The following is a 25,366-nucleotide window of genomic DNA, read 5'->3' on the forward strand; positions in this document are numbered from 1 at the left end:
TTTGATTTGAGCTAAAAAGCATTATTTTACACTTTGGCTATTCAAAAATAGCAGATATACAAGCTCATAGCGCGGCACCGAGTGCCGCGCTATGAGCTTGTAGATCTGCTATTTTGGAAAAATCGAGAAAATGTGTGCAAATTAAAATATTTATATTCTTTTAAAGCCAACATTTTTTACTCAAATCTTTGCTTCTGGGGGTCCCTGGAACAGCAAAATTTGAGATGGGGGTCCGCGGCCAAATACAAATCATTTTGGGGGTCCTTGACATGAAAACGTTTGAGAACGACTGATATAGAAACATACGTTTTTCAGAAAACTGTTGGGATTTGGAAGACATTAGCTAAGAATCGGCCTCAGGTCTTAATGGGTTAAATGAACAAATAAATATGGGATAATAGTGGGTTTGAGATCAACCACTTCTTTCAAGTGTACACACACTTTGAGAAAGCTGCTGCTTGATCTGATGGATTGTACCAATTTTTGGTTTATTTAACTTGGTACCATAAGGTGGCGCCAAATAACTAGCTAGAGTCAAGTGGTGGTGTTGAACAAAATTAAATCATTGCAAGCTCAACATTACAAAAAGGATATTAACAGAATGCAATGGGCTGACTCAACATAGCATTAGTCTAACAACCCCATAGGTTAAGGATTTTTGCTCCAATGAAAATATAACATTTTACCACATGCACTTCATGCTGCTATGTTATGTCTTAAGTGTTAAGTATTCAAGTATTCTTCTTAGATGTGGTCTAAAGCAAAGCTGTAAATCTAAGTTTAAGTTAAAGTAGTAACATTGACATTAAAAAAAGCCTCCAAAATGTATAAATGAAGTACCAATTTTGCTGTCATTGCCATTTTTTTCATGTCACAATTAATAACTTATTGAGATGAGTAGGCCTAGGCAACTGATAAAGGGTTTTGGCCCTAATCTTATGTTACAATATCATGGCTTCACTGTTGACCTCGGAGAAAGAAAAGACCATTGGCAGTTATCAAAGGAGGAACCATAATGCTGAGCCTCAGTCTAAATTACTTTTATGTCCATTTACTGGTTCAAGTGTAGTACAGACATAATGTTATGCAATTTGTTGGGGACATCTTGTATTGAAAGACAAATGTGCTGATCACCACCATACTATGGTACACACACAGTAAAGTCCTTGAAACATAAATGGACCCCTAATGGGTCTGTAACTAACAGTGTACAAATGTAATCAAATGGACCCCTTATGGGTTCATTTGATTACATTTGTACATTTGTAACACTGATCAGCATGGGGCTGATGAAACAACCTCTGTCTGATCTGCATGATGCTGATGAACCTACCAGAGTAGCAATGAAAAACTGTCCACGGAAAAAGGTAGAAGCATTTCTAAATCCAGGAAATGTAGAAATGTGTAACTTGGTCAAGAAATTAAAAGATTACTCAGAATGTATAATTGCAGCTACTTTTATGCAACAATATGTCTTGAGTATTCTTTTTTTTTGGTTGCTGACTAAGTTGCACCTCATAATTTCAAATGAATGAAAGATGATACAGTACAGTAGTCTTGTGGGACTTTGGTTAAACTTTGGTTTTCTTTTCTTTTGTCTGGAAACATACAAATTACTTTCAGAGGGAAAGAAAAACAAGTCAAATGGCATAGGTTGTGTCGTTAAATGAATGTCTAAAGATGGTTAAATATACATTATGAGCAAGAGTAATTTATACATTTGCAAGACTAACACCAAGGTAACATAGCTGGTAATATCACTTATGTTTCTCATTATTAAAATATAATTTCGTAATATACCTTGATGTTTTCCTTTTTGGATACAACTTCCCAAACACTGGTCTTGAGGTTAATCTATAACTCTTCGCCCCATCAAAACCAAAAAGGGCATGCAAAAGTATAAATTAGCCTTTATTGACGTTGGTGTTACTGCTGAGCTGGTTCAATTGAAAACATATAATATCCAAGGCATTGTGATCAGGGGTCACCACCATGCTGGCTTGTGGTGGACATTTTTGTCAAAATTCGATTTTTGCCACAGACATACAAAATGAGTGGACAAAAATATTACCAGAAACACACTAGCCCTGAATGACCATAACAGGTCTGTAACTCTGAGAGTGTTCAAATGGAACCAAATGGACCCATATGGTTCCATTTTAACACTCTCAGAGTAAAGGAGGTCCTTACAAATAAAACATTTGAGAACCACTAGTACTAATGGACTCCTTTGTACCATAATCGTAGTAAATCATATTTTGAAGAAAACCTGAAGACTAATATTCAGTAATTAGGTCTTGTGATCAAAATCAGAACATTATAATGTTATGTAAAAGAACAGAAAATCTAAAATTTGCCATGGACAAGTACAAGTCTTGCCACAACACATTTGTCCATGGACATATTGATTGTGATGAGTAAAAAGAAGAAGAAAGCAGAACAAATAGCAATTACTTACAATACAGTATGTCCACACATTATGTCAATGGATCCATCCAGCAGTCCACAAGTAAAAGTCAGGTTAAATGAGAGGTCCATCTAGCATGCCTTGCGTGCTGGCTCACATTCAGGGCAAAGCAATCAAAGCTTTAATCACAGACAGCAGGAGCCAATCAAGTGTGATAGATGTAGGCAGATGTCCAAAATAAGAGGAAGGAGAGAACAGCATTAAACATATTACCAACAACCAAAGGGATGAGAATAAAACGTGACAGCTTCACCCATCAACCTTTTGCCAAAAAACAAGAAACATAATATAAACAAATAAGCAGAATCAAATTCACCATAGAATGAGGTTTTGTGTAATACTGTACAACTGACAATCTGCTTTTTGTACAATGATGACCATAATACAATATAAATAAACTCAAACATTGCTCATCGTGTAAACTCCAAAATAGTGCTTGAAAACATAAATGCAACATATCGATAGACATAGTACACAGTACATCATCTTTACAGGGAAGAATATACATGTACAGGAATAAAATGAAATACATCAAAAGCAGCATTTATCTTGTGTCAAAGATACCCTCTTCTAATCTCATATACTGTACCCATGATAAATATAGCTACCTGTGTGCTTGTGTTGATAAAACTCTGTCTGTTCAGACATAACACAATCCTTGCATTGACTCATTATAGTTGGCAAGTAAACATGAACAAAGTTGAAAGGTTTCTCATAGAGGTCTCATCTATAGCATTATCTATATAATATATACAGTTTTAAAAATGGAACAATGTAAATATTTCTTTCTTTCTTCTTCTAAACACGTCCTTCAGAGAGCACAGGATAGACCACATCGGTTAACTGAGCTTATAATAAGAACATTCTGGAATAGTGTCAAGCTGTGGCTAAAAAGTTTACTTGTATGTCAAAAGTGACTGGTATAATGCGAATATTTGCAATCATTCTTGACTAAGTTGTTTAATGCAGTGTGTACAAATTCACAGTGATTTCACTTACTTTCAAAATAACCTGCCAGTGTTGTCGACTGTATGCGGTAGAAACAGGCTGTGCTCATCAGCCGGTGGAACACCAAATCTACTGAGAAAACACTGACTTCTGTGTAAAACCATTATTATACTCTGTTGATAATATCAGGGGCTGAGGCAGTCTGCAGAACAGTTGTTCAAACAGAAAGACACTCCAGAGACAAATGGAGAAACTCAGTCTTCAAACAGAGTGTGTTTTTCCAGAGAAGAATTATTAAACCAAGCTACTGCGAGTAAACCCTGTTTTTTCCACAGTTTCTTGCTTGTTTTATGTTACACAATTTTTTACAACTGATTACATCTATTCAATCTAATTCTGAGGTGGCAAGCCATTCCAGAGTGTTGATACCATAACTGATACCTATTCACATCTGTGGCCAACTGCAATTGACAATATATTATCTTATTTTCAAAAGTCCTTAAGTCTGCATAGCACACTATACACAGTATGAGTCCAAGTCAGCTATTGGGCCGGGCTAAAGGTGATGGTCTTTTCCAGAGCTTCCGCAGTCAGCTGAGAGTTAAATGACGTTTTCAAAGAGGTGCATTGATCTCATGATATTTTCATCCTGCGGTCAAAACAAATGAACTATTTAGAACCTACTTATATGAACATTGGGAGAACTGTGATGCCAAAACAGGCAGAACTTACATTTTGGCAGCAGTCTATAAACTCATCTATGGTTACCACGCCATCCTTATTCTTATCCATTTTCTGTGGGAGAGAAAGGGCAGATTAGAAGAAAACAAGTGTAAACAATGAACAGGTACGGTGAATGCATTGGTGTCAACAGGAACACACATGCAGTTCAAATAATAGTGCGACAGGTTGTAGTCCTAAAACCAGGAAGTGAGTTTGCAATGGATTCCCTCAACAGATTTCCAATGCTTCCAACATTAACTAGAGTTCCCTAGGGGTGTATATTAGGCCCTTCATTTTCCCCTCTAGTCTACACCAAATCTCATCATCATTGAAACGCGTTCACCCCAGAATAGGAACACGAGAGTTCATGTGGTTAAATCTGTGCTTAACACACAGCTTAGGATAGTTTCATGATTTGTTATGTGACATAAATTGTAGCTCTTCATATTGTGACTGTGATTTTTTTAACCAGTGTTATTTGCGGAGATTATCTTGTTTAACAAAACATGTCAATGTTTAACCCAGGTGTCCCTATTTTGGGCATATCATTATAGCTGTAAATAAGATTAAAAAACTATTTAAAACATTCAGAATAGATCATGAATATGACTTAATTGGTTAATGTCATTAGCCTCTGTTTGCTACAGATCTTCTTTTCCTGATTTATTCAAGCCCCGATGCTACAGTAAAACTCCACTGTAAATCTGTTGTAGGAAGGAACCCATGATGGAGGTAGCGTAGGGGCTGGCCTGTCAAAAGACAGACTTGCCTGGAAGAATATCTCCACGTGCTGGCGAGGTGTTTCCTCTTTGAGGACTGGGTATGTGCATTTCCCCATCATGTCATAGATGGCCTTCATGATGTCCAGCATTTCCTAGGAGACGCAGCATTATACTGTTAATTAAAAACATACTCCAGACATGAATCCAATAACTCTTGGCAATCCAGCGTGTGGAGAGTGACACATGATGGAGTCAGCAATCATCCATCCACAACATGGTACAGTATGATTGATGATACGGTTTGACTCTTAAGTACCTCTTTAGTAATATATCCGTCCTTGTTGATATCATAGAGGTTAAACGCCCAGTTGAGCTTCTCCTGCACAGTGCCTCGAAGCAGGATGGAGAGACCCATGACAAAATCCTGCAACCGAAAGAGCATTCACTGAGCTTTTATGTTTGCACGAGCGTCACTCATCACAATCACAAAGCATATTTGCGTATATTAGATGTTTACACATTAAAGCTGCACTATGTAACTTTCCTCTTCTACCCCGGATTTGAACCCGGTTTCCTGCGCAAGTGCTGACATTTTCTACCGTTGAGCTAATAGAGCCTGCCTGCTTGCTAAGGGGATACATTGAATGTTGACCATCAGGTCAAAATTCATGTCAGATGCTGTGTCTAGGTGAGACATGACCTTTGACGCGATCTAAATGTTTCAAAATACAACCACACAAATTGTATAAGTTATATTGTATTAACTCAATATTGCTCAATACAGATTGGATACAACATTACATTGTATTCATAAAAGAAATATACCGGCTAAAACTATATAGATAGAAACAACATCTAGGCTGCAAAAGAGCGCATACATGAATATGGATGAAGAACCATCTGCACATTAATTGCAACTGAATTATTATGCCTTATAAATGCATAAGAATCTTGTAAAATCACCCAGTTGAATCATATCAAATTGTTCTCAACCATTAAATGGGGCCAAATGAAGAAACGTGTGAGCATTACTTCATTAATCAAAGTATCTACTTTATTGAACATTACATCCCAATAAGCAACATTAGCACCTACTGTAAAGGAAACAGAAGATAATATGCATTAGAATAAAAATGTAAAAAAATTTAGTCATTGTGCCAATTCCCGAATTCCCCACACATGCCCCACCAGTTGGTCTTCAGACTGGTTGGTCCTTTTATAGGGATGGTAATGAAACCACGTAACATCCTCCAATACACATGGAATCGCCTGCAGAGGAGCCTCACCAGGAGGATGTATGGGCAACTGGCGGCCCCCACCTTCACTTAAGGCGGCCCGCAGGTTACGGTAATATCAGAATACTGATATATTATCGATTTCAGCTGTTACAATTGCAAACATGACCCGCTTTAATGACTTCAATCTATATTAGTAGCTTAATGCTACTAACGACCCGTTTTGAGCTTGTAGATCGGCTATTTTTGCTACTTTTGTGTGACATAGAATGGCCCGACCGTATATGCAATGTGGCCCTCCGGAGTGAGTGTGGAAATATAGTGGCCCTCTCCATCATCAAAGTTGCCCACCCCGATGTAGTGCATGCGGAGAAACACCGTATTTCTCACACTTCAACTGACAGGCACCCTTGACCAACCTGTAGGAGTCGCTGGTGCAACGACAGAGATCCCCCCCCCCCCTCCCCCCGCATGGCTTCTGATGAAGAGCATGTAGCTTGAAACGCCGGGCACTCAGGGTGCAATAAATATTGTTTTAACTGGAGCCAAGCAGTTTTATTTATTTCTACAGTTCTTTGGCTTAGGTACCTGCCTTATTTAGTATTAGATGTGCGTGTTTCATCTAACTCCCCGCCCCGGCTGTACAAACACGACCAGTTGTGCTCTTATGGACACCTGGCTAAGCCGGAGGCACCGCAGAGGGTTCTAATCCCTAAGCCAAATGCCGTCTCCGTGGTGGTAGGCAAGGGACTTTATTCAGGGACGTGCACAGATAGACTCTAGGTGGTGCTAGAGCACCTGCCCTTTGCCCTCTTGACCAGAAGTGCCCTTTTGAAAAAAAGGGAAAAAAAGTTTTTTTTCCCTCCAGTTTACAGCAGGGGTCTTCAACAGGGGGTCCTCAGAGTTACTACAGGGGGTCCGCCAAATCTTTATGTGATAGGATTTTTCTTTTTACCATAACAATTCGAAACCTAGTATCCCTTTTCTGAGGAGAACTTTAGCCAAAAATAGCAGATCTACAAGCCCACAACGCCTTGTGCTGCGAGGCCTTGTGGGCAAAGAGGTAAAGGTGTAGTGGGAAAAAAGAGCAGACCAAGTCAACAAAAAAAAAGTATAATTTACTTGAGCACCTGCCCCTCAAAATGTCTGTGCACGCCACATACTTTATTCCAGGCTGCGCCACCTGAATGGTGAACGCGGGACATCCTTTCTGTGAGGCAACAGCGCTAACCACTGAGCCACCGCATGGTTAGGGTTATTGGGGCCACCCAATTGGAACACATATGACCTTGTATTGTATTTGTTGCCAAGTCCACTTATCATAAGCGACTTTGGGCTTGTTTCTCTGTAAAGTAGCTTGTAAATATTGGGTTACAGTTTTTGGGGCTTGTTGTCGTTTCCAAAGTGTGGTTGCTTATTTGGGCTTGCTTCATAATGTGGTTTAAAACAATGCTAGACAATAAAGTTTGCCTGTGCTCCATAGTCATGTCGCAGGATCCATCCACAACCTAACCTTACATCACCATGGCTTATCTCAGCAACACACGCTTGAAATATTTATTCATGTCCACATAAACAGAGGTACAAGAATGCCTTGTACAATGGACATAGACACTGCCAGTGCAGTCTGTCAGACAATAGGAAAACAGCCAGTTACAAAGAGCCTATGAGGCAGAACATTGTTATACACACACACACACACACACACACACACACACACACACACGCACACACACACGCACACACACACGCGCACACACGCGCACACACACGCACCAAATAACTCCAGAGTGATTTTGAAGATGTCCAATATGTCCTCATGATTGACAAAAGCACATAGATATTGCATCCGTAGCCTTTCACTTTGGCCTTTTTTTGGGCCTGTTTTCATAGACCTGGTTGCTTGTTTCTCTCGTGAACCTTGGCAACACTGATAGAATCCCCAGACTAGTTCATATGACGGGGTGAGCTGGGGGAAGACATCAGTGTCCCCCATGAGTAATGTAGCAGACATAAGCAATGATGCTGTAAAGCTGTAATTAGTTTCAGAGACTACAGTGTGAAACGGCATCTCTACCACTTACCTCAAAACTGACAGATCCGTTGTGGTCGGTATCAAATGCATTAAAGAGGAAATGTGCATACGTCGATGCATCTGGAAAGACAAACGCATACATTCACATATAGTGACACAATCCCTAATATTTTAACAGCTGCATACGGGAAACAAATGGTTAAAAACTGATTAGCAACGGAAACTGTGTTGCTTAATGAAAATAAATTATGTTTATTTTCATCAAGCGAAACAGCCACATGACGAAGGCTAAATTAGGCGTAACAAACCAACTGTTCCCACTAGAAGCACATTCAGAAAGCCAAGGGGGAGACTTAAGCTTCTTTGTTCAACTTAAAAGTCTTTCTCAGAAGTTGTTCTTTGAAGGAAAACAACAACCGCTAAGAGATAACACTTGTTTATGCTTTCTGATATGCTGTATTGCTTCCAGAATAGTATGCCGTTAGCAACAGTTTGCTACTGTATCATCTGTCTCTCAGTATTATTGGCTTATCAAAGCAGCCTTTCTTGTTCATTGAATTGAGAAAGCAATCTTTACATAGTTGAGAGCTGAGAGAACATCACTCCAGGCTACATACATCTATCTCTCTCTGAGATCTGGTTTGTCTGAAGTCAGAAAATGGTGTTAGAGAATATTGGAAGCAGGCTGTATGAGACTCGACCGGTGTGGGAGGTGTCTATATGCACCCGGTTCTTTTCTGTGCTGGCGAGGGGCCACGTCAGAGAGTTTTGCCAGCACAGTGCATGGCCCAGTCCATTTGCAGTGCTTCCCTTTTGTTTGGCAACTGCCCTTTTGGCTAACGGCAGTTATCATAGTCAGGTCCAGCGTAGTGTGGGTGCATGCAGTCCTCATCACAGCACAGGCAGCAAAGATGTCTAGGAAGTGTCCCAGTAGCCCCCGCAGCTGTTGTCTCTATATGGGGGAGAGTTCCTGTACAGCTTTGCGAGACTGCTCTGATGGGCCCTAGGTTGGTGGTGTTGGTACTGGTGTTAGTGGGGGCTGGACGTGGACGGTCGTCAGTGAAGTAGAGCCAGGCTTCATGGACCCCCACATCTGGATGGGCTGGCGTCGTTGTCCCCTCATCAGCTGCCGTAGCGCCCTGGGGGACTGGCTGGGCTGATATACTGTCGTGGTGCCCTTTCTGGCTGCTGGCACGGAAGAGAGTGCAGGCTGCGCCCAAGGCTGAATGCCGCCATGGTTAGTTCTTACTCGGCGGCCACGTTATGGTTTCTGAGCCCAGATAGAGACCGGCCCCTGGTTACAGTACATACACAATGGCTCCCCAGCGGTCGAGCAGGTCCACGCTGATGATGCACTCGTCTTGGATGTCAGAGCTCATGGTGCAGCTTCTTACTGGCCACAGCTACAGTATCCGGAGGGACCCTTTTCCTCTCATCGGGGCCCATTCCCATTCTAATCCGTTTCATAGTCTGCAACAAAATAGTGGACAGGTCACCCCCGTGTCACTGAGCCCCCAAAACGCCATTTAGATCGCTATTAAGATATAGCTCTCCAGGTTTGCCTATGCAACTGAGTCTGTGCTCACTGGGAGGGGCTGAAGGATTGGAAGGCAGTTGCCTCACTGTGCCAGCCCTCTGTACTTTAACAGCGGCAATGGCTGGGGAACCAGCCGGGGGTTGTGCAGTGTCCCGGTTCTATGAATTGCTAGCAGCCACACTGAGGGCGGTAGCCCCTCCTATGCCTCATTGCTCTCCCTCGCGACTGGTGGTCGAAAACCGGAGATGCCTACTGCATCTCCTTGACAATCATGTCACCTTCCACCCAGCTTGTCTTACGCGGGCATGGGCATGCCGAGCCCGGCTGGCAGCATGTAGAATTAATTCAGCCGGTTCTGCTTCTCATAGGGCATCGCAGGGCATCCGTGGGCCAGACAGGTGCATGTTCTTCCGAAGATAGTCAGTGTGGTGTCAATGCCAATTCTTATTGGACTGGTTCCAAAGCTCTCCTTTTCTCCCATTGTTCTGGACGTCAGTTTATTCTTGGCATCCACTTAATCTTCGCCCCATTTGGAACCTCTCCCTCCGCTGTATAGCTCCGAGATGAGGTTCCACAGCGTCGGATGCCGGCAGGTGACGACACCGGTGAAAATTGGCCACTATGCATGATTCTTACCCTTTTCCACACATCGTATCCAAAACCTAAAGGTCGGCCCACCTTCTCTCTTTTGGCGGCCAAGAAAATGTAACCGACGGGTTGAAACAAGCGTTCAAATGGCTTATTTAGTCAGCCTGTGCCATGTTTTCCCAATGCAATCTTACAGGAGCAGTACAAGGCATGCGGACGGGGGTTGACCGGCCACAGGCTGACAAAAAAAGCGATTTAAACGGTTTCAACCCGTCCGTAAAATGTTCTTGGCTGCTAAAATGTAAAACATCTGAGAGAAGGAGGGCTGATCTTTACTTTTTGTACATGATGTGCGGAAAGGTAAGAATCATGCATAGTGGCCAATATTCGCCGGTGTCGTCACCTGCCGGCACCCGAGGCTGTAGAACCTCACCTTGGAGCTATACAGCAGAGGGAGAGGTTCCGATTGGAGCTAGCCAAATCTCTGCTTGGCAGTGGTCTGACTCTAATACCTGTCCTTCCAATGCCAGAGTGACGTCACATCTCACCGTCTGACCAGCCGTTGAGTTGAGCATGTAGCTCGCTGCCTGATGGCTGATGGCTGCTGGAGAACCCTGGGGTTGGCAGCGTGGCGGCTGCTCTCGCCCTCAGACCAGCGGGAGGTTGGTATCTTCAGCGGTAATATGGCAAACTATTTTTATTGTAGCTCTCACAATAAAATTGGATCCATCAAAGCTCAGCCTAATGCAACAGAAAGGGAGACCACCCCCATCGCCTATGGTTTCATAACTAACATATTATGAAAACAAAGAAATAAACTAAATAACCAGCATTAAACAATAACATTAATCTCAATAAACATGACAAATATTCCCAAATCCAAATAACAACTAAATAGCACAACAATAAATCAATAACTGTGTGTACACCCCGTCCCGAGGCATGCTGGGAACACACCGGGACGCTACTTTCAATAAAAGGCCAAGTATAATGCATGAATATTCATTTCAAGCTGCACACACACAATGCCACATGAAAAAGCAAGGCTTGTTAGAGCTTCAAAGTACTGTTTATTTGCTTGGTGGAGCAAAACAGAAAATGAAATCTTTGTTTGTGTTCTTTTTCTCCCTTCCCCCCCCTCATAGACAAGACAACTGAAGTTTACTGTACCTCCTTGAGGAAAGAACTGCGAGTAGATATGTTTAAAGGTTTCTTCATCGACCACACCACTGGGGCACTCCTGGAAAGAGAAATACAATTCAACAGATCAATATACACACTCTTCTCATCACGTACACTGTATTAAATCACATTTTATATGTTAAAAAAAAGTATAGCTGATGTTCTTATCCTGAGTGAGTTAAAACATCCATCCCAACATTCTATGGACACAACACAGTGCAGAGTAGAAAGGCCCAGAGCCACAGTGCACAAACAGTATTGCTGAGTCTTGCACCATAGCACACAGTATGTGAAGAGAGAATTTATGCTCAGCCAAGCAATGCTGTAGAATATAAGCTAGAAGAGAGGAAAAAAACAACTCTTGCAAACTTTCCTATTAGACATGAGGAACCCAGTCTATAATGTAATTAATATATGCCATCATTTGCCTGACCCTGCAAATTAGGCTAATTACAGTGGCAAGCACAGACATGAAATGTTTTATTTATTGTTAATGTTTCAGAAAGTGTAATGCATCACTAGAAAACAAAACACGCTGTCCTGTCTCCTTTTAGAGGACAAATACACAATTATGTAAATACACTATTAGCCCTGCAGCTTGTGATATGTCATGAATGGACAGACTGACTTCAAGAACTCTTGAGCGTGGTAACAGTCTCAGTTTTCTCTGTTGTAAGTAGATTATAAATGCATTTGTAAAATATCATATTTGCATTTGTAGCCTATAGGCTACTGTATTCATTAAGTTCAAGGAGAAGGTGATGTTGAGTAATCATTACACAATTTTGCTCTACAATCAATGAACTCATCCTGCTGTCGTTTCTTTGATTTGTTAAGCTTAGAATAGTATATATTTTGCCTCTTATTACCACCTTCAGGGTTTTCCAAAGTAAGGATGGGGATAAAGAATGTATTCGTTGTTTAAAAGTAATTAATCATTCTAAGAGATCTAACAGTACACATCCTACAATAGTCTTAAATGTATCTTGTATCTATGTATATATCTATGTCTGTCTGTCTGTCTGTCTGTCTGTCTGTATCTATGTATCTATCTCAAGAATCAAGAAGGTTTATTTGTCTCTACTCATACAGGTACAAGAAGTGAAAAGCGACACGAAGCAAAATGTGGCAGTTTAGATGACCTCCAAAAATCTGATGATATCATATCAGACAGGAGAGAAATAACCTCACTGATAAACGCTTTGTCATCTCACTTGGGAGCGTAAATGTTTATTAGGTGCACAGGAGTGTTAAAGAAGCACCCTGACACTGTAATAAAAATGACCGTTGGGGGTCAGAGATAATAACCTTTGGGGGGAATTGAATCTCTTTGTGGATTAAAACGGCAGTACCCAGAACCTTTGGGTTAAAAGAAAATGAAAAATGTGAGCCAACCAATATATCTTTATAGTTTAGCATGCTCCTTCGTGGCCAGGTCTTTTTCCTGTAAGAAAGTAATCTACGACTAGGGTCAGTCAATATTTGACTGGCCTATTCATTCCCCCAACAAGTTAAACCTCAAGCTGTCTAGTCCCTGCTCACCCGCACACCTCCATTTGCTGTATTAGACATGATCTGAACCAGGGTTGAACAGACAAGCTACACTATCTCTGAGTGGGTGTATTGAATGTTCATGAAAACTTTGCCATGGCAGTGGGCAATAATATGAACACATAGTGAAGCTGGTTTGTCTGTCAGGGTGAAGCACTAGTTATTATGAGCGTTCAATTGTGGAATATGTAGGTTCAAGAACAAGACGGAACATTTCTCGTCTTCACGACTTATTATTGTAATGTGTCAGAAAACATTCTCACAAAAATACTTTTTATCTTGTAAAATGTTGATTAAAGCTGCACTATGTAACTTTCCTCTTCTACCCCGGATTTGAACCCGGTTTCCTGCGCAAGTGCTGAAATGTTTACCATTGGGCTAATACAGCCCACCTGCTTGCTCAGGGGATAAATCTAATATTGACCATCAGGTCAGAATTTGTGTCAGATCCTGTGTCTAGGTGAGACATGACCTTTGACACACTCTAAATGTCTCAATAGAAGAGCAGGAAGACAAAATGCAACCACCCCAATTAGTTATTGCATTAACATACTCTATCATACAGATTGGACACAATTTCATTTTATTAAAAAAAAAAGTTACATCGTATTGCTTTAAGTTTTGTTAGGGTGTTTTTGAAGGTATGGCAGGGGCTGTCAAGTGGCATCTTATTTATATTATTATTATCCATATTCCTCATTGTGACAGGTTCTTTGTGGGCTTATTTGTGGGTGTAGCAGAGGCTCATCTCAGAACCATTAGGTCCCATTATCAAGCCTGAATGAGCAAATAGATAGGCCCAAGTGAAAATGCACGAGCCATTATCTTTCAAAATAGACTTGGGAGTCGCGTTCAGAATGAAAGAACAGTTTGTAGTGAATTTCAAGGTACAGACAGGATCTTCTTGAACTATATGAACTGTGGCATTACAAAGTAATGCATGGGAGGAGTGATGAGGTAAAGCCATTGGTAAAATAATCAAGGTAATTTAGATACAAATTCTAGACAGCCCTCCCCCTGGTGCTCTTTCCAATAAAGGTTAAAGCATGGCATGGGTAATACATCCACGGCTTACTCACATCTATAAAAGTGACTCGTTCACAAAGGTTGTTCATTCAGGCGGCACACAGTTCATGTAATGCGCAATTCAGTGTGTTTAATTATTTGATCTATGCCGAAGAAAATGAATACTATTAATTGTAATTCACTGTTCACACTAGAACTGACTTGAGATACATTTGTTTTTTATAAGAACTGAAAGGGTGGAATGAGATTCTAAAATGTTTCATAACTACATACAGGAATCAGAATCAGAATCAGAATCAGGTTTATTGTCAATTCGTTTTTTTTTACATCATTCCCATCGCAACGTTAATTTCCATAGAAAGAAGAGGGGGGAGGGAGAAGAAGAAGAGGGGTGGGGGGTAAGTGGGAAGGAGATCAAACAAGAGAACAGCAGAAAGGCCAAACAAGTTATCTACATATTTACAAAAGTACCTGAGATAAGAAACAAACTAAGGTGCCTGAGCATAGCAGCAATGTATGTATACTGTGCATGATATACTTATGGACGTTAAGGTGCTTAGAGAAAAAAAGAGCACAATAAAAAAGACAAAAAGTCAGTGCGTTATACATGGGAAGTCAAGTGATTACGAAATCACAATTTTGTAATATGCTCTTATCCAACAAGAGAGTGGAACCCCACCGTAATTTAAGTATTTTTTTTTAGTATACAGTACAATACGGATTTAAGATCAATTTAACAGTTAAAAAGGTTATTGCAGAAATAACTTTGACCTTTATTCCTTTTATTTCTGTTCTATTGTTTGTTTATTCTTTATTAATTGCCCTTGCAAGCCTTATTGTTGTCATTAATGTAAAGCAACTTTATCTGCCTTTGAGTATGAAATGTGCTATAGTATAGCAAACTGTGGTGTGTGTGCACCTCCTGGGGTGCGCAAGCTCCCCCTAGGGGTTAAGAGAAGTCCAGCGTGCTTCGGCCAGTAGAGGGTAGATGGGCTAGTATAGTAGTATAGTACTCCACAACTTGCATCAGAGAAAATAATACCTGGGCACTTCAGGAGAGACTACCCAAATAAAATATACTGGAGCGAGTGCTCCAGTATATTTTATTTGGGTAGTCTGCACGTGTTTTATTGTTTTGCAGGGGTGACTGACGTTTCGACTTTCATCTTCCTCAGAGTCAAAGCCCCCCGGGTTGCGTGACATTAATAGTGTGACATTAACGGTGGTGCTGGTGTGATAATTACTAAGAATAAATAACTAATACATTCATTCAAAATAGATTTTTCACATATAAAAGCATGCCAGCAGGAATACCAGGCACGTAGCTTGTGTCAGCATAGCACGTACACTGTAGGTCAATCATGGAAATATGCAGAACTGATTAAAATCAGGGAAGCTGTCCGGCAGAGGGATATCTAAAGTTATCAGTCATGAAAGGAGAGTTGCAATTTCATTAGAAAAAATACTGGTGTTAGGTCTTCTTTAATAACTGCTGTTATGATTGATAGCCTATGTATGGTTCATTGTGAGCTCTTATTTGATTAAAGTTTGGGAACCGCTGTCAAATGAATGGCAGTAAACACTGCTGTTGCGGTGTCATCGCGGCCAGACCTGTCCTGGATCCCTAAGTGAAATATAAGCACCATGGAGAGCGACTCTCATCTCTCGGTCTCTCTTTCTCTCTCTCTCTCTCTCTCTTGAATGGACTCACAAAGTGAGTGTAGTGCAGGCAGCTAAACCCAACATCTACATTTGAACACTTTTGACTGATGAAGAAAACAGAATTGACGCAGGGGATCAAATAAGATGAATCTGTTTAGAATTTGTGCACATGATGCAATGCATGCTATGGTATTTTATAACTCCGGTACCACTTGCTGTTCTTGTGTTGCAAACTAGCTTTTCTGTCGTCCTCACAGAATGGCCTTATTTTGTTCTTCATGTGCTTCAGATTATGCCAATATACTCCATTGGGATGAATGTGTTTCTTGGTTATATGTTCAGGTTGTAGTAGTTATAGGTTATTATTTTGTACTGTAAGGGGGGCCCACCAATCACGACTCAAGCCCAGGGGCCCCCACCCCCCTAAGTTCGGCCCTGGGTGTCACTGGCTGTTGATATGATTACCTTTCATGTATGTTGAATGGTGCTGCATGATCTAAATGACATGTAATGAAGTGTGCAGTGATATTCACTGTGATGTTGATGAGGAGGACCTGCACGGGTGGTAGCAGGATATCCCAGTGTGAGAACACTAGGAGGTATCATGGGACCCTGTGGGGTTTCTTTATTATTGTGACCGAGTTTCCATTTTGCCCAACCACTCCTCCAGTGAGGAATTTGTGACCGCATTTCCATTTTGACCAACCACTCCATCAGTGAAAAATTGTAGGCTGTGTGAGGGCAGGCCACTGGAGGAAAGTAGCTAGAGCCTCTTTTGTCTTGTGTCAAACAGGCTGTTTGTGTTTCCACTTGAAGAGGATGCCTCCAGAATTGTTGCAAAGGTCCCTTGAGACTAGTCTTTTAGTTTTTTCAAAAACCCAGTTTCACGTCTTGCTAGGCAAGGCCAAGAATGTCTCTCACTTTGCTTTGAAGTTTGGGGTAAGTGAAGATGAAGGAAACTAAATGAGCTCAAGTCTATCCTGGGGACCGGAGTATAACTTTTTCTGATCTTGATCTGATTCTATAGTATAGGAGATTAAAGTGTAATTGAATTACATTTCATTGCATCTTTATAAGATCCTCCTAAGCCGAGCCTCTATTACTTTTCACTGTATAGCTTCATAATATTGATCATCCGGACGTTAACAATGACAACTTCTATATCAGTCAGGAGCGGAATGCAGGGATGAAGATGGGACAATGTGGGTGACATTTTAAAGATTTTTTAAACAACAACAGAAGCTGGGTATATATGTTTACCTCTATCCCCAAAAGCAGACAAAACGTTTAAGTTATATCAAAGGATGTGGAGTAATTGGACAGAGGGGGAGAACAGACCTTGGACATCAAACATCCTCTCCATTACAAAAATAAAGTAAAAGAAAATAAACCATGGTTTCTGCATTGAATGCAGATTTGACATATAACTATTTCTTTGCTGGCTGGCTTGCTTTGTTCTCAGTCTCAGTTAATTAGAGGGGCTGTTGTGTGTTCTTGCCCTCCAACTAATTCTTAATGTGGAGCAGAGCAAGTGCAGTGTCAAATACTTGTGCACATAAAAGTGCAAACGTAAAACCAATTTAAATGCTGTACGATCTAATTTCACCTCCTGCCTTGTGCTTCGAGCCGTGTTGTGTATGCTTGTGCCAGAGAGTGTTTACAATACATCAGAGCAAGTGAGTGAGTGAGTGCGTGTGTGTGTGTGTGTGTGTGTGTGTGTGTGTGTGTGTGCGTGCGTGCGTGCGTGCGTGCGTGCGTGCGTGCGTGCGTGCGTGCGTGAGTGAGAGAGAGAGAGAGAGAGAGAGGGAGAGAGAGGATACGTAGCAAATAACAGGATACTTAGAAAATAACAGCTGTCAACTCTAAATAAAACACTGATTAATGATAGGACAAAAATATATCCTACTCTAAAATGGAGAAAACACATTCTGTCCTCATCCAGTTTTCTCCCCAGTGGGTTAGCCATCTGAAATTGCACATGGGCATGGACCATTGGCATGTGCAGGGGGTGAGGGAGCAGATTCTCTGACACTCAATTAAGTCTCTGTCCATTCTTACCCATTCACATGCATTTTTCTCATTATAGTGGGCTGACCAATCCATCTGAAAGGGCACATGCAATGGCATGTTTTCTCCTCAGTGGGTTGGCCAATCGATCAGAAATTGCATTGACCATTGGCATAATTATGCAGGGACTGACAAAGATTGACTGATTTTTCTCTCTTCCCGGATGTAAGCTGTTTATTAGCATTTTTGCTACAAGCTATGGGATCTGTAGTTGCAGTCCCAAGTCCCTGGGTATGGACAAGTCTAGTAGTGATCATTAAAGCAAAGAGCACAGCAACATTGCACTTTCCTCCCAATGATCTTTTGTATCATGCCCTTTCAAAGACACAGCGATGCAAAGGGGGAAATGGCTTTTCCATTAAGAATCATGTAGAGTAACAATGTGATTATGTAGAATCTCATTGCCCAATGTCAGTACAACTGAGTTCCAAATGATTATAACACAGCTCAATAAAAGTGGCACTTTTGTTCACTCACAAGAGTTTGTGTAGAACATGTATTGATATTTGAGATGTAATGCCGCTAAAATGCATTGTCACCCTGAGTGATGGTCATCTATAAATAAGTAAGTGCCCAAAGTGAATTTCCCATTAATTTACTCCATAGACATTTTAGAAAATCCTTAATCCTATAAAGAGTTTTAAGCCTGGAATCAAGCCAGCCTGCTACATGATTAATACTGACTATAAAACGGGTCAAAACAAAGAATTGTAAAACACAAAAAGATTAAGGTACAAGACTGTGTGGATATTTTAAGAGTGAAGGAACTACTCATCCCATAAACCAGGGGTCTTCAACGTTTTTCAGGCCAAGGACCCCCTAGCTGAGATGAAGCAGTGACCCCCACTACATATTGTATGAAATTGTGTTGCAGATTCAACTTTTTCATAGATTTCATAGATAGCTTCATAGACTTGTTTGACAGCACTATCAATGTGTAGTGTTGTATTCATGTTATGTGTATTTTCACAAAAAAATTACACTTAAAACGTCAATACTCAGAAATCTTGTAGGCTTCTTAGTCCTTTCTTTTTCCCCACTACACACCTCTTTGCTGAAAATAGCCAATCTACAAGCCGACAGCGGCTCGCAGCATGAGGCGTTGAGCTTGTAGATCTGCTATTTTCTGCTATTTTATGTAATACTTGTTAATGTAAAACAATTGAGAAAAAAATAAGTTCCTATCACACAAAGATTTTACGGCCCCCTGTAGCAACTCTGAGGACCCCCTAAGGGTACCGACTACATGTTGAAGACCCCTGCCATAAACCATTGTGCATGCCTTTCCAATGCTTCAAACCAAAAGTTTAGCTTGCTTCTTCTTGGAGAAGTATCTCTCCATGACATCGCAAAATAAACAAGTTTTTCTTAAAACTAGACTGATTGCATACAGACATGTCCTCTACAGGAGCATATAGCATTGTTTACAACCACGTGCAGTAGCTTGTGGTAAGTCTATGGTATTATTACAGCATTATAGGAGATAATAAAATCCTCTATGCAGAAAATGAATTGGGATTTTCACTTCAAGCACCTCACTGTGGAACTCTATTGAGGTGAATGCGTCTGGGGAGCTAGAACTGCAATATCAGCATTCTGACACTTTGGGTTAACTGGAATATAATGTGTAGGTTGATAACGAATGGGGGCGCAAGCTTTCCAGTTGTCCATGTCCATCCCAATTAGTTTTTTATTCATTGCCAGTATTATTGCAAAGAGTGAGAGGTGACAAACTGCATTTGCATTCATTTGATATGCTTGTGAAAATGCTCACCCATGACCACAGAACTCACAGATGCAATTTGTGAAAAGCAAAAAACTCAGCCAGGCGTGAAATGTCTTCCCAGCACTAATCGAGGAAAGCTTGCAGGCTGTATGTGGAAATGAATCTATTGTGCGAATGTCTAAACAGCGGGTGTCCGCTAATCAGAGAATGCAATGCCCCTGCTGACATTCTGGACTATACAGCATGAACTGCGGAAGCCCACTGGACTTGACGTCCAGGTCCAGACCCACAATGTCCTCGGATGTGACGACATTGTGGTCATACTTTACAATCATTTCTAGGATGGGGTGAAGGGATTTGTACGACTGAGTGAGCAGTCATACCGCTACAGTTTTAATGCCATACCCGAAGGTCACATTCTGCGTACGTTCTTGAAGTTCAAAGGTCTTATTCTAAACCCTGCTGCTTATTCTGAACCTAGGCCTTGACCTGACCTCGACCACATGTTGGTTATAAATGGATGCCTCATAAAGATCATTGTAGAGACGGATGACCTCCTCCAGCCGCCCGCAGCTGATAACCCTGGAGCCGTTTGATTTGCTTCCAAACCCCAGACACCAAGGACGAAGGGCCAAACTGCTCATAATTGGGCCTGTGCCAGCCTATATCTGTCTGTCAGGTCTTAAATCCCTGCCTTTAATCTTCCACTGGGCAGACACAGATGAGCAATAGACAAACGATGAACTCAGCTCAGTACAGTACAAGGTGTAACTGTCAGTGCCAAGCCAAGCCCCCTCCAACTTATCTGCCTACAGTAATTGCACAGCAGTGACAAGTGACTATAACCATAAAACAGGGGCTCGATTCAACCTCAAACAATTAAAATCCACCCTTAGCATAACATGACAGGGCCTGCAGGACTTGTGGAGATCAGGCAGACTGTGGGTCACAAATTAAAAACCTTTGTCTCTTCTTAGTCGGGGTCTCCAGGGGCAGTTGGCTAATGGGCAGGCTGTGCAGGGTCTGAATCCTTGTGTTAGGTGCAATAGGAAGCTGAAGCTGCTAGGGGATTCCTGTGTCATCGGGACACGTGCTCCAACTCACCAACCCTCTCCCTTCTGTCACCAGACAATTTGGGCTGAGATAATTCTGGGTCATCTCATTACGGCATTACTGCAAAGGTGACAGTGTACCAATAGATTTATTTTATATGGGCCACGCTTAGGAACCGTTTGTGACCTGGATTGCTCATCATCATCAGTGATCTTCCAGAACGTGCTTCGAGGCATGAGCTAATTACAGTATGCAAAGCGAATGCACCGGAATGAATATAGGCTACAATTTCAATTTTCCTTAGGAAATGGTGATGACAGACGTTTACCACAATATGAACATGATTCGGCTAAATTATATCACTAAATTGCCAGCACTAGATTCCACCATCAAGATGGGAAAATAGTTTAGTTAACCACTTAAACCCCAGCATACGTATTGTGGAGAAAGCTTTCACAGAAAATAGCAGATCAACAAGCTCACAGTGCGTCGCAGATCGTTTATATTAGGCGAAAGCTTTCCACACAATAACAGAAAACAGAAAATACACTAGTATAGAGCCCTGAGGGACTCCGGTCAACCATATGGGTTAACCTTGAAAACAAAACTCAACGAAACTGAACTACTGGAGTTTCTCCACCGATTCAATATTGAAACTTCAACTCTTCAAAAGCGGGAAGATCAATAAATAAAACATTTCAATCCGAGGGGGTTGTTTTTGATGTCTGTAGGAGACCAAAGATCAGGGATCAAAGACTTCATGCAACATGTACTGAATGTATTTGGCGAGGGGTACTGGCTCCACACCAGTCAGGTCACTTACGTTCTTGAAGCCCCGGTACAGAATCTGTAGCTCCTTGCGGGAAAAACGTGTCTGAGACTCCAGTTGCTCCAGGCACTCAGGGCGATGGCGGACTGCAGATAGCTCCAGCTCATCCTCGACACTGTCTGTGGACGAGTAAGAAAGAGGGTTAATGTCGGATGAACACGGATGCTATTATTATTATCTGTCTTAGCCCATTAAGACCTGAAGCAGATTCTACAAAATGCCTTCTAAACCAGTTGTTCTTTCAAGATTTTTCAAAGATTTTCAAGCGTTGTGAGCTTGTACATCTGGTATTTTTAAATAGCCAACACTAACATCTAAAATGACATAGATGCTTTCCCGGTTTTAATGGGCTAAAAACATTCAAATAAAATAACTGTTATTTTTAGGTGGCAGAGAGCCAGCATTTCATTCTCCAAAGGAATTTCCAAACATAGGTAATAATTAAGCAAATGCTGTTCCAAATACTGTTCACCTGTATCGTGTGTAGACTAACCTGACCCATTTTAAATGAGTCATTTACCACAGATTCTCTCCTTCAAAGCAAAAAAAACATTGAAAAGTGATGCCATTAAGAAACAGTGTGCCAGCTCTCTGTTCTTTGGCAAATGTTATTTCACTCAAACAAGCATTTCCACCTCGACTGGTTCTGACTTCAGAGGTAATTAGTGCCATCGAATACCCAAGTGCAGAGATCCTCTGGCAGAAAGCCTCTTTAAGACAGCGGCCACTGGACTCTATGGAAACTTTTTAATGGGCCTGTAACGATGACAGCCACCGTCTGGGCCCTGTAACTGGCGGCAGTGTCCTTAGAGTGGAGTGTTTCACTTGTCTCGCTGCCGCAGACCCCCTACTGTACCTGAAGTGCAAAAACATCTAAATGTCTCATTAGCTAGAACAGTCACACTGTGTAGCCCTCTGCCAATAGGCCATGTCTCCTATCTGCCTATTAAATTAACTGGCTGCAATACACAGCTAGTGTACAGTGGGTAAACAGTGTGTGTTTATGTGCATGTGTTAGAGTGGATTAAGGAGTGCACTTGTTTTGCATAACACACATAACAAGAATTGTTTTATGATTGTTTGATCAAATACGTTCCCCTTGATCAGCATTTTAAAATAATATCAATTTATTTTTTATAACAGCCTTGTTTACAGGTTGACTTTAACACCCCCACTTTTCACCCAATTCTCGTCCAATTCACTCATTTAGCAACAAGTTATAATACAGATTATAACACAATATTCTCCGTAAAGTGTGTGCACATTTTATAGTTTGAATAATCTTTAGTGTGGCAATTCAAGACTTTCAAGTCATTCACTTTTTTCCCCTTCTCTCCAACAACCCCCACTCCCCAGGGCCTTAACAACGCCCTCCCTCATTTCATATCATCTCAAATATGAAATTATCCCTAAGAAGACAGGTTTGGATTGTCCAGTGCATTAATCAAAGCAAAAACATCTGGTCAGTTGACATTCTGAGAAGACTAAGAGGACTTGATGAGTACCTTGTGATTGTGTGTCCAAACTAAGGCTAAAGCAGATCTATGTAATCATGGCTTAGTATAGTATACTACAGTATATTGGACAAAACAGAATATGAGACAAGACAAGCAACATAATCTTCAGGGTAATATATACTTTGCCGAACAACCATGACACACAACAAGTGTTTGTTTTTATGGTAAGACGCATTCAGAGAGAGAGAGAGAGAGAGAGAGAGAGAGAGAGAGAGAGAGAGAGAGAGAGAGAGAGAGCCTTGGAAGAAAGCCACTTGCTTTGAATACTGGAGGATGTCTTTTTGGCAGTTGAGCATGGAAAAAGGCTTCGTAGTCGGGCTCTCACCCCGTGTTTGTGTCCGTTCTGTGGGTTGACATAGCCTAGGAAATACAGCATTGAGTCTTACAGTTACGAAGCCAACTAGCCCTAAGATAAACTGTGCAGTACATGCAGGGAGAACTCAGTGAAAGTGGTAAGGGGTGTGGTCAAGTTGATGTGAGTTTTGGGTCGTCGTGGGCAGCAGACGGTTCTTCAGGACAACAACTCATGCAGAAGTACATTTACCATTCTTTATTACACGGCTTGGTTGAATGCTTGATTCTGATTGGTCAATCATCGGTCATTATTTCTTGATTATTTCTTGAGCTCTATAACGGACCGCTGTCTAATCAGAGACTCAGAGCACCTGCTCATATCAACCTGCGCTGCTTAGTTTTATGCTGTAATCCAACATGACAGCCATGTAAACAAACAAACAATGTCATTTACAACTAAACGTTGCTCTCAATAATGTTTTTGAAAACATTTGAAGTGAGAAATAGATAAGAAATAGACAATAGACAATTATGCACCTTGGTGCATAATCACCTTGTCGGGCTTTAAATTTCAATAATGACCACCTCCTCATACATTATCACTTGCATAAACATGTGGTGCTGTATAATGTGGTATACCGAAGACAATATGAAAATGTTGATTGTTGCTAATAGGCCTATGCAAATCCATACGCAAGTCGGGCCATTTGCATATGCTGAGTATTTGGTTTCAGTCTCTCCTTAATATCTGTCATCTTGAAAATCATACTAACTCACTTATAGGCTATCATGATACTGACTGACTGTTAACAGTGGACAACCCTAGATCTGTGTGAGTCAGATCTAGGGTTGCATTGCTAATCTTTTAGCAGAGACAGATTGACTGTCCACAAGCAGCCTATGAATTAATGCATACACCAGTGGTTGAGTTTTCTCTTTTTCGGTTGGCTTGTTTGTTCGAAATGTTTTGCTGACTTGGACAAATACATACAGTATAGTATATAGACAGTTCTAATTTGCAGCAACAGACCAACAGCAGGTCAGAGGTACAGTACTTAAAGACACCATTACAGCAGCTCAGCCCCAACTAGTCACTGGTCCACATTACTAATAAATGTGTCCCAGCACAGCATGCTGTAGGTCACCAGTGTAAATTAGTGAATGAGTTTAAATATGATATGGAGTGGAAGATGTTGGGTCAGGATGAAATTCGATAGCTTATCATCTGTCAACTCTTTTCACGCACAGCAGTCAACTCTTTTCACGCACAGCCAAGTGTATCATTTGACAAGAGCTAAAGTCTAGCGCTTTCACCACGGTAATGCATATACTGTAGCTGCCAAAGTAAAGTGTCCCATTCAGGGTGTGAATCCATCACCTCACCTGCATGCTGAGCATTAAAAGCACCACATATCAACTGTCTAATGCCACTTTAAGTGTCGCACCAAGGATATGCATGTCATTAAGTTCAAAACAAGTTAATTCCCTCTCCTGCTCAAGGCTGTTGTGAAATATTTTGTGATGGGTTTGACTGTAGGAGAGCATTAAACTCTTGGGTGAAAGCCATTTGTCAATCATGGGCAAACTCTTAGCATAATTAATTCCAAGGCTGCCCTGTCTAGCAAAAAATAATATTATTATTACGAATGGAGGCTCTGAGCTAGAAAGATAGTAAGACCTACATATACAGTACTTCACTAAACCTGGACTTTTAAGGATGTGGCTGCAACACTTGCATCATATTTAAGTAAAACTGCACTGACATATGAAGAAGTTACAAAGTAAAAATACACTTTGATCTCAACCACAAAATAAACACAGATACAGAAGCCAATGGCTGCACCAAAACAACGTACTGTAATAAACTGTTATCCTATCTCCCATCACGGTCAAAGTCAAAGGTTATGGACTTCAAGGACTCCCCAGGAAATTACATTCTTCATTGCCAGTATTATGGACTTCAAGGATTCCCCAGGAAATTACACTGTTCATTGCCAGTTCACACCGTCCTTTAAAACAATATCTCCCTCAGTCTCCTGCCAACTTACCAACCACAAACATGGCCAACTGTGTTCATTGGAGCGGTCGGTCATGCTGGGGCACCGCAGGGGAATCAAACGTCAGCGTCCACAGTGGTAAGCAGGAACTTTAGCCCTGTGCCACCTGGATGCCCTACAATATCTCCGTGTTAAAGATAATAGACA

The 25,366-nt window shown here is 41.2% G+C and overlaps 1 protein-coding gene across 1 annotated transcript in view; it reads right to left on the reverse strand.

Annotated features, from left to right (window-relative positions):
• Nucleotides 1–4,016: 4,016 nt before the first annotated feature.
• Nucleotides 4,017–25,366, reverse strand: part of kcnip4a (potassium voltage-gated channel interacting protein 4a) — a gene marked incomplete at both ends in the record, with an annotated part of 40,192 nt that continues 18,842 nt past the window's right edge. Inside the window, 7 exons of the mRNA XM_084043770.1 lie at nt 4,017–4,064; nt 4,148–4,210; nt 4,908–5,012; nt 5,177–5,284; nt 8,180–8,250; nt 11,426–11,495; nt 21,346–21,470. Coding sequence (XP_083899896.1) covers nt 4,017–4,064; nt 4,148–4,210; nt 4,908–5,012; nt 5,177–5,284; nt 8,180–8,250; nt 11,426–11,495; nt 21,346–21,470 — 590 coding nt within the window. The remainder of the gene's footprint in view (nt 4,065–4,147; nt 4,211–4,907; nt 5,013–5,176; nt 5,285–8,179; nt 8,251–11,425; nt 11,496–21,345; nt 21,471–25,366) is intronic.

This window comes from Gymnoscopelus microlampas, assembly GCF_963454915.1.
Source record: "Gymnoscopelus microlampas genome assembly, chromosome: 19".
Lineage (NCBI taxonomy): Eukaryota > Metazoa > Chordata > Actinopteri > Myctophiformes > Myctophidae > Gymnoscopelus > Gymnoscopelus microlampas.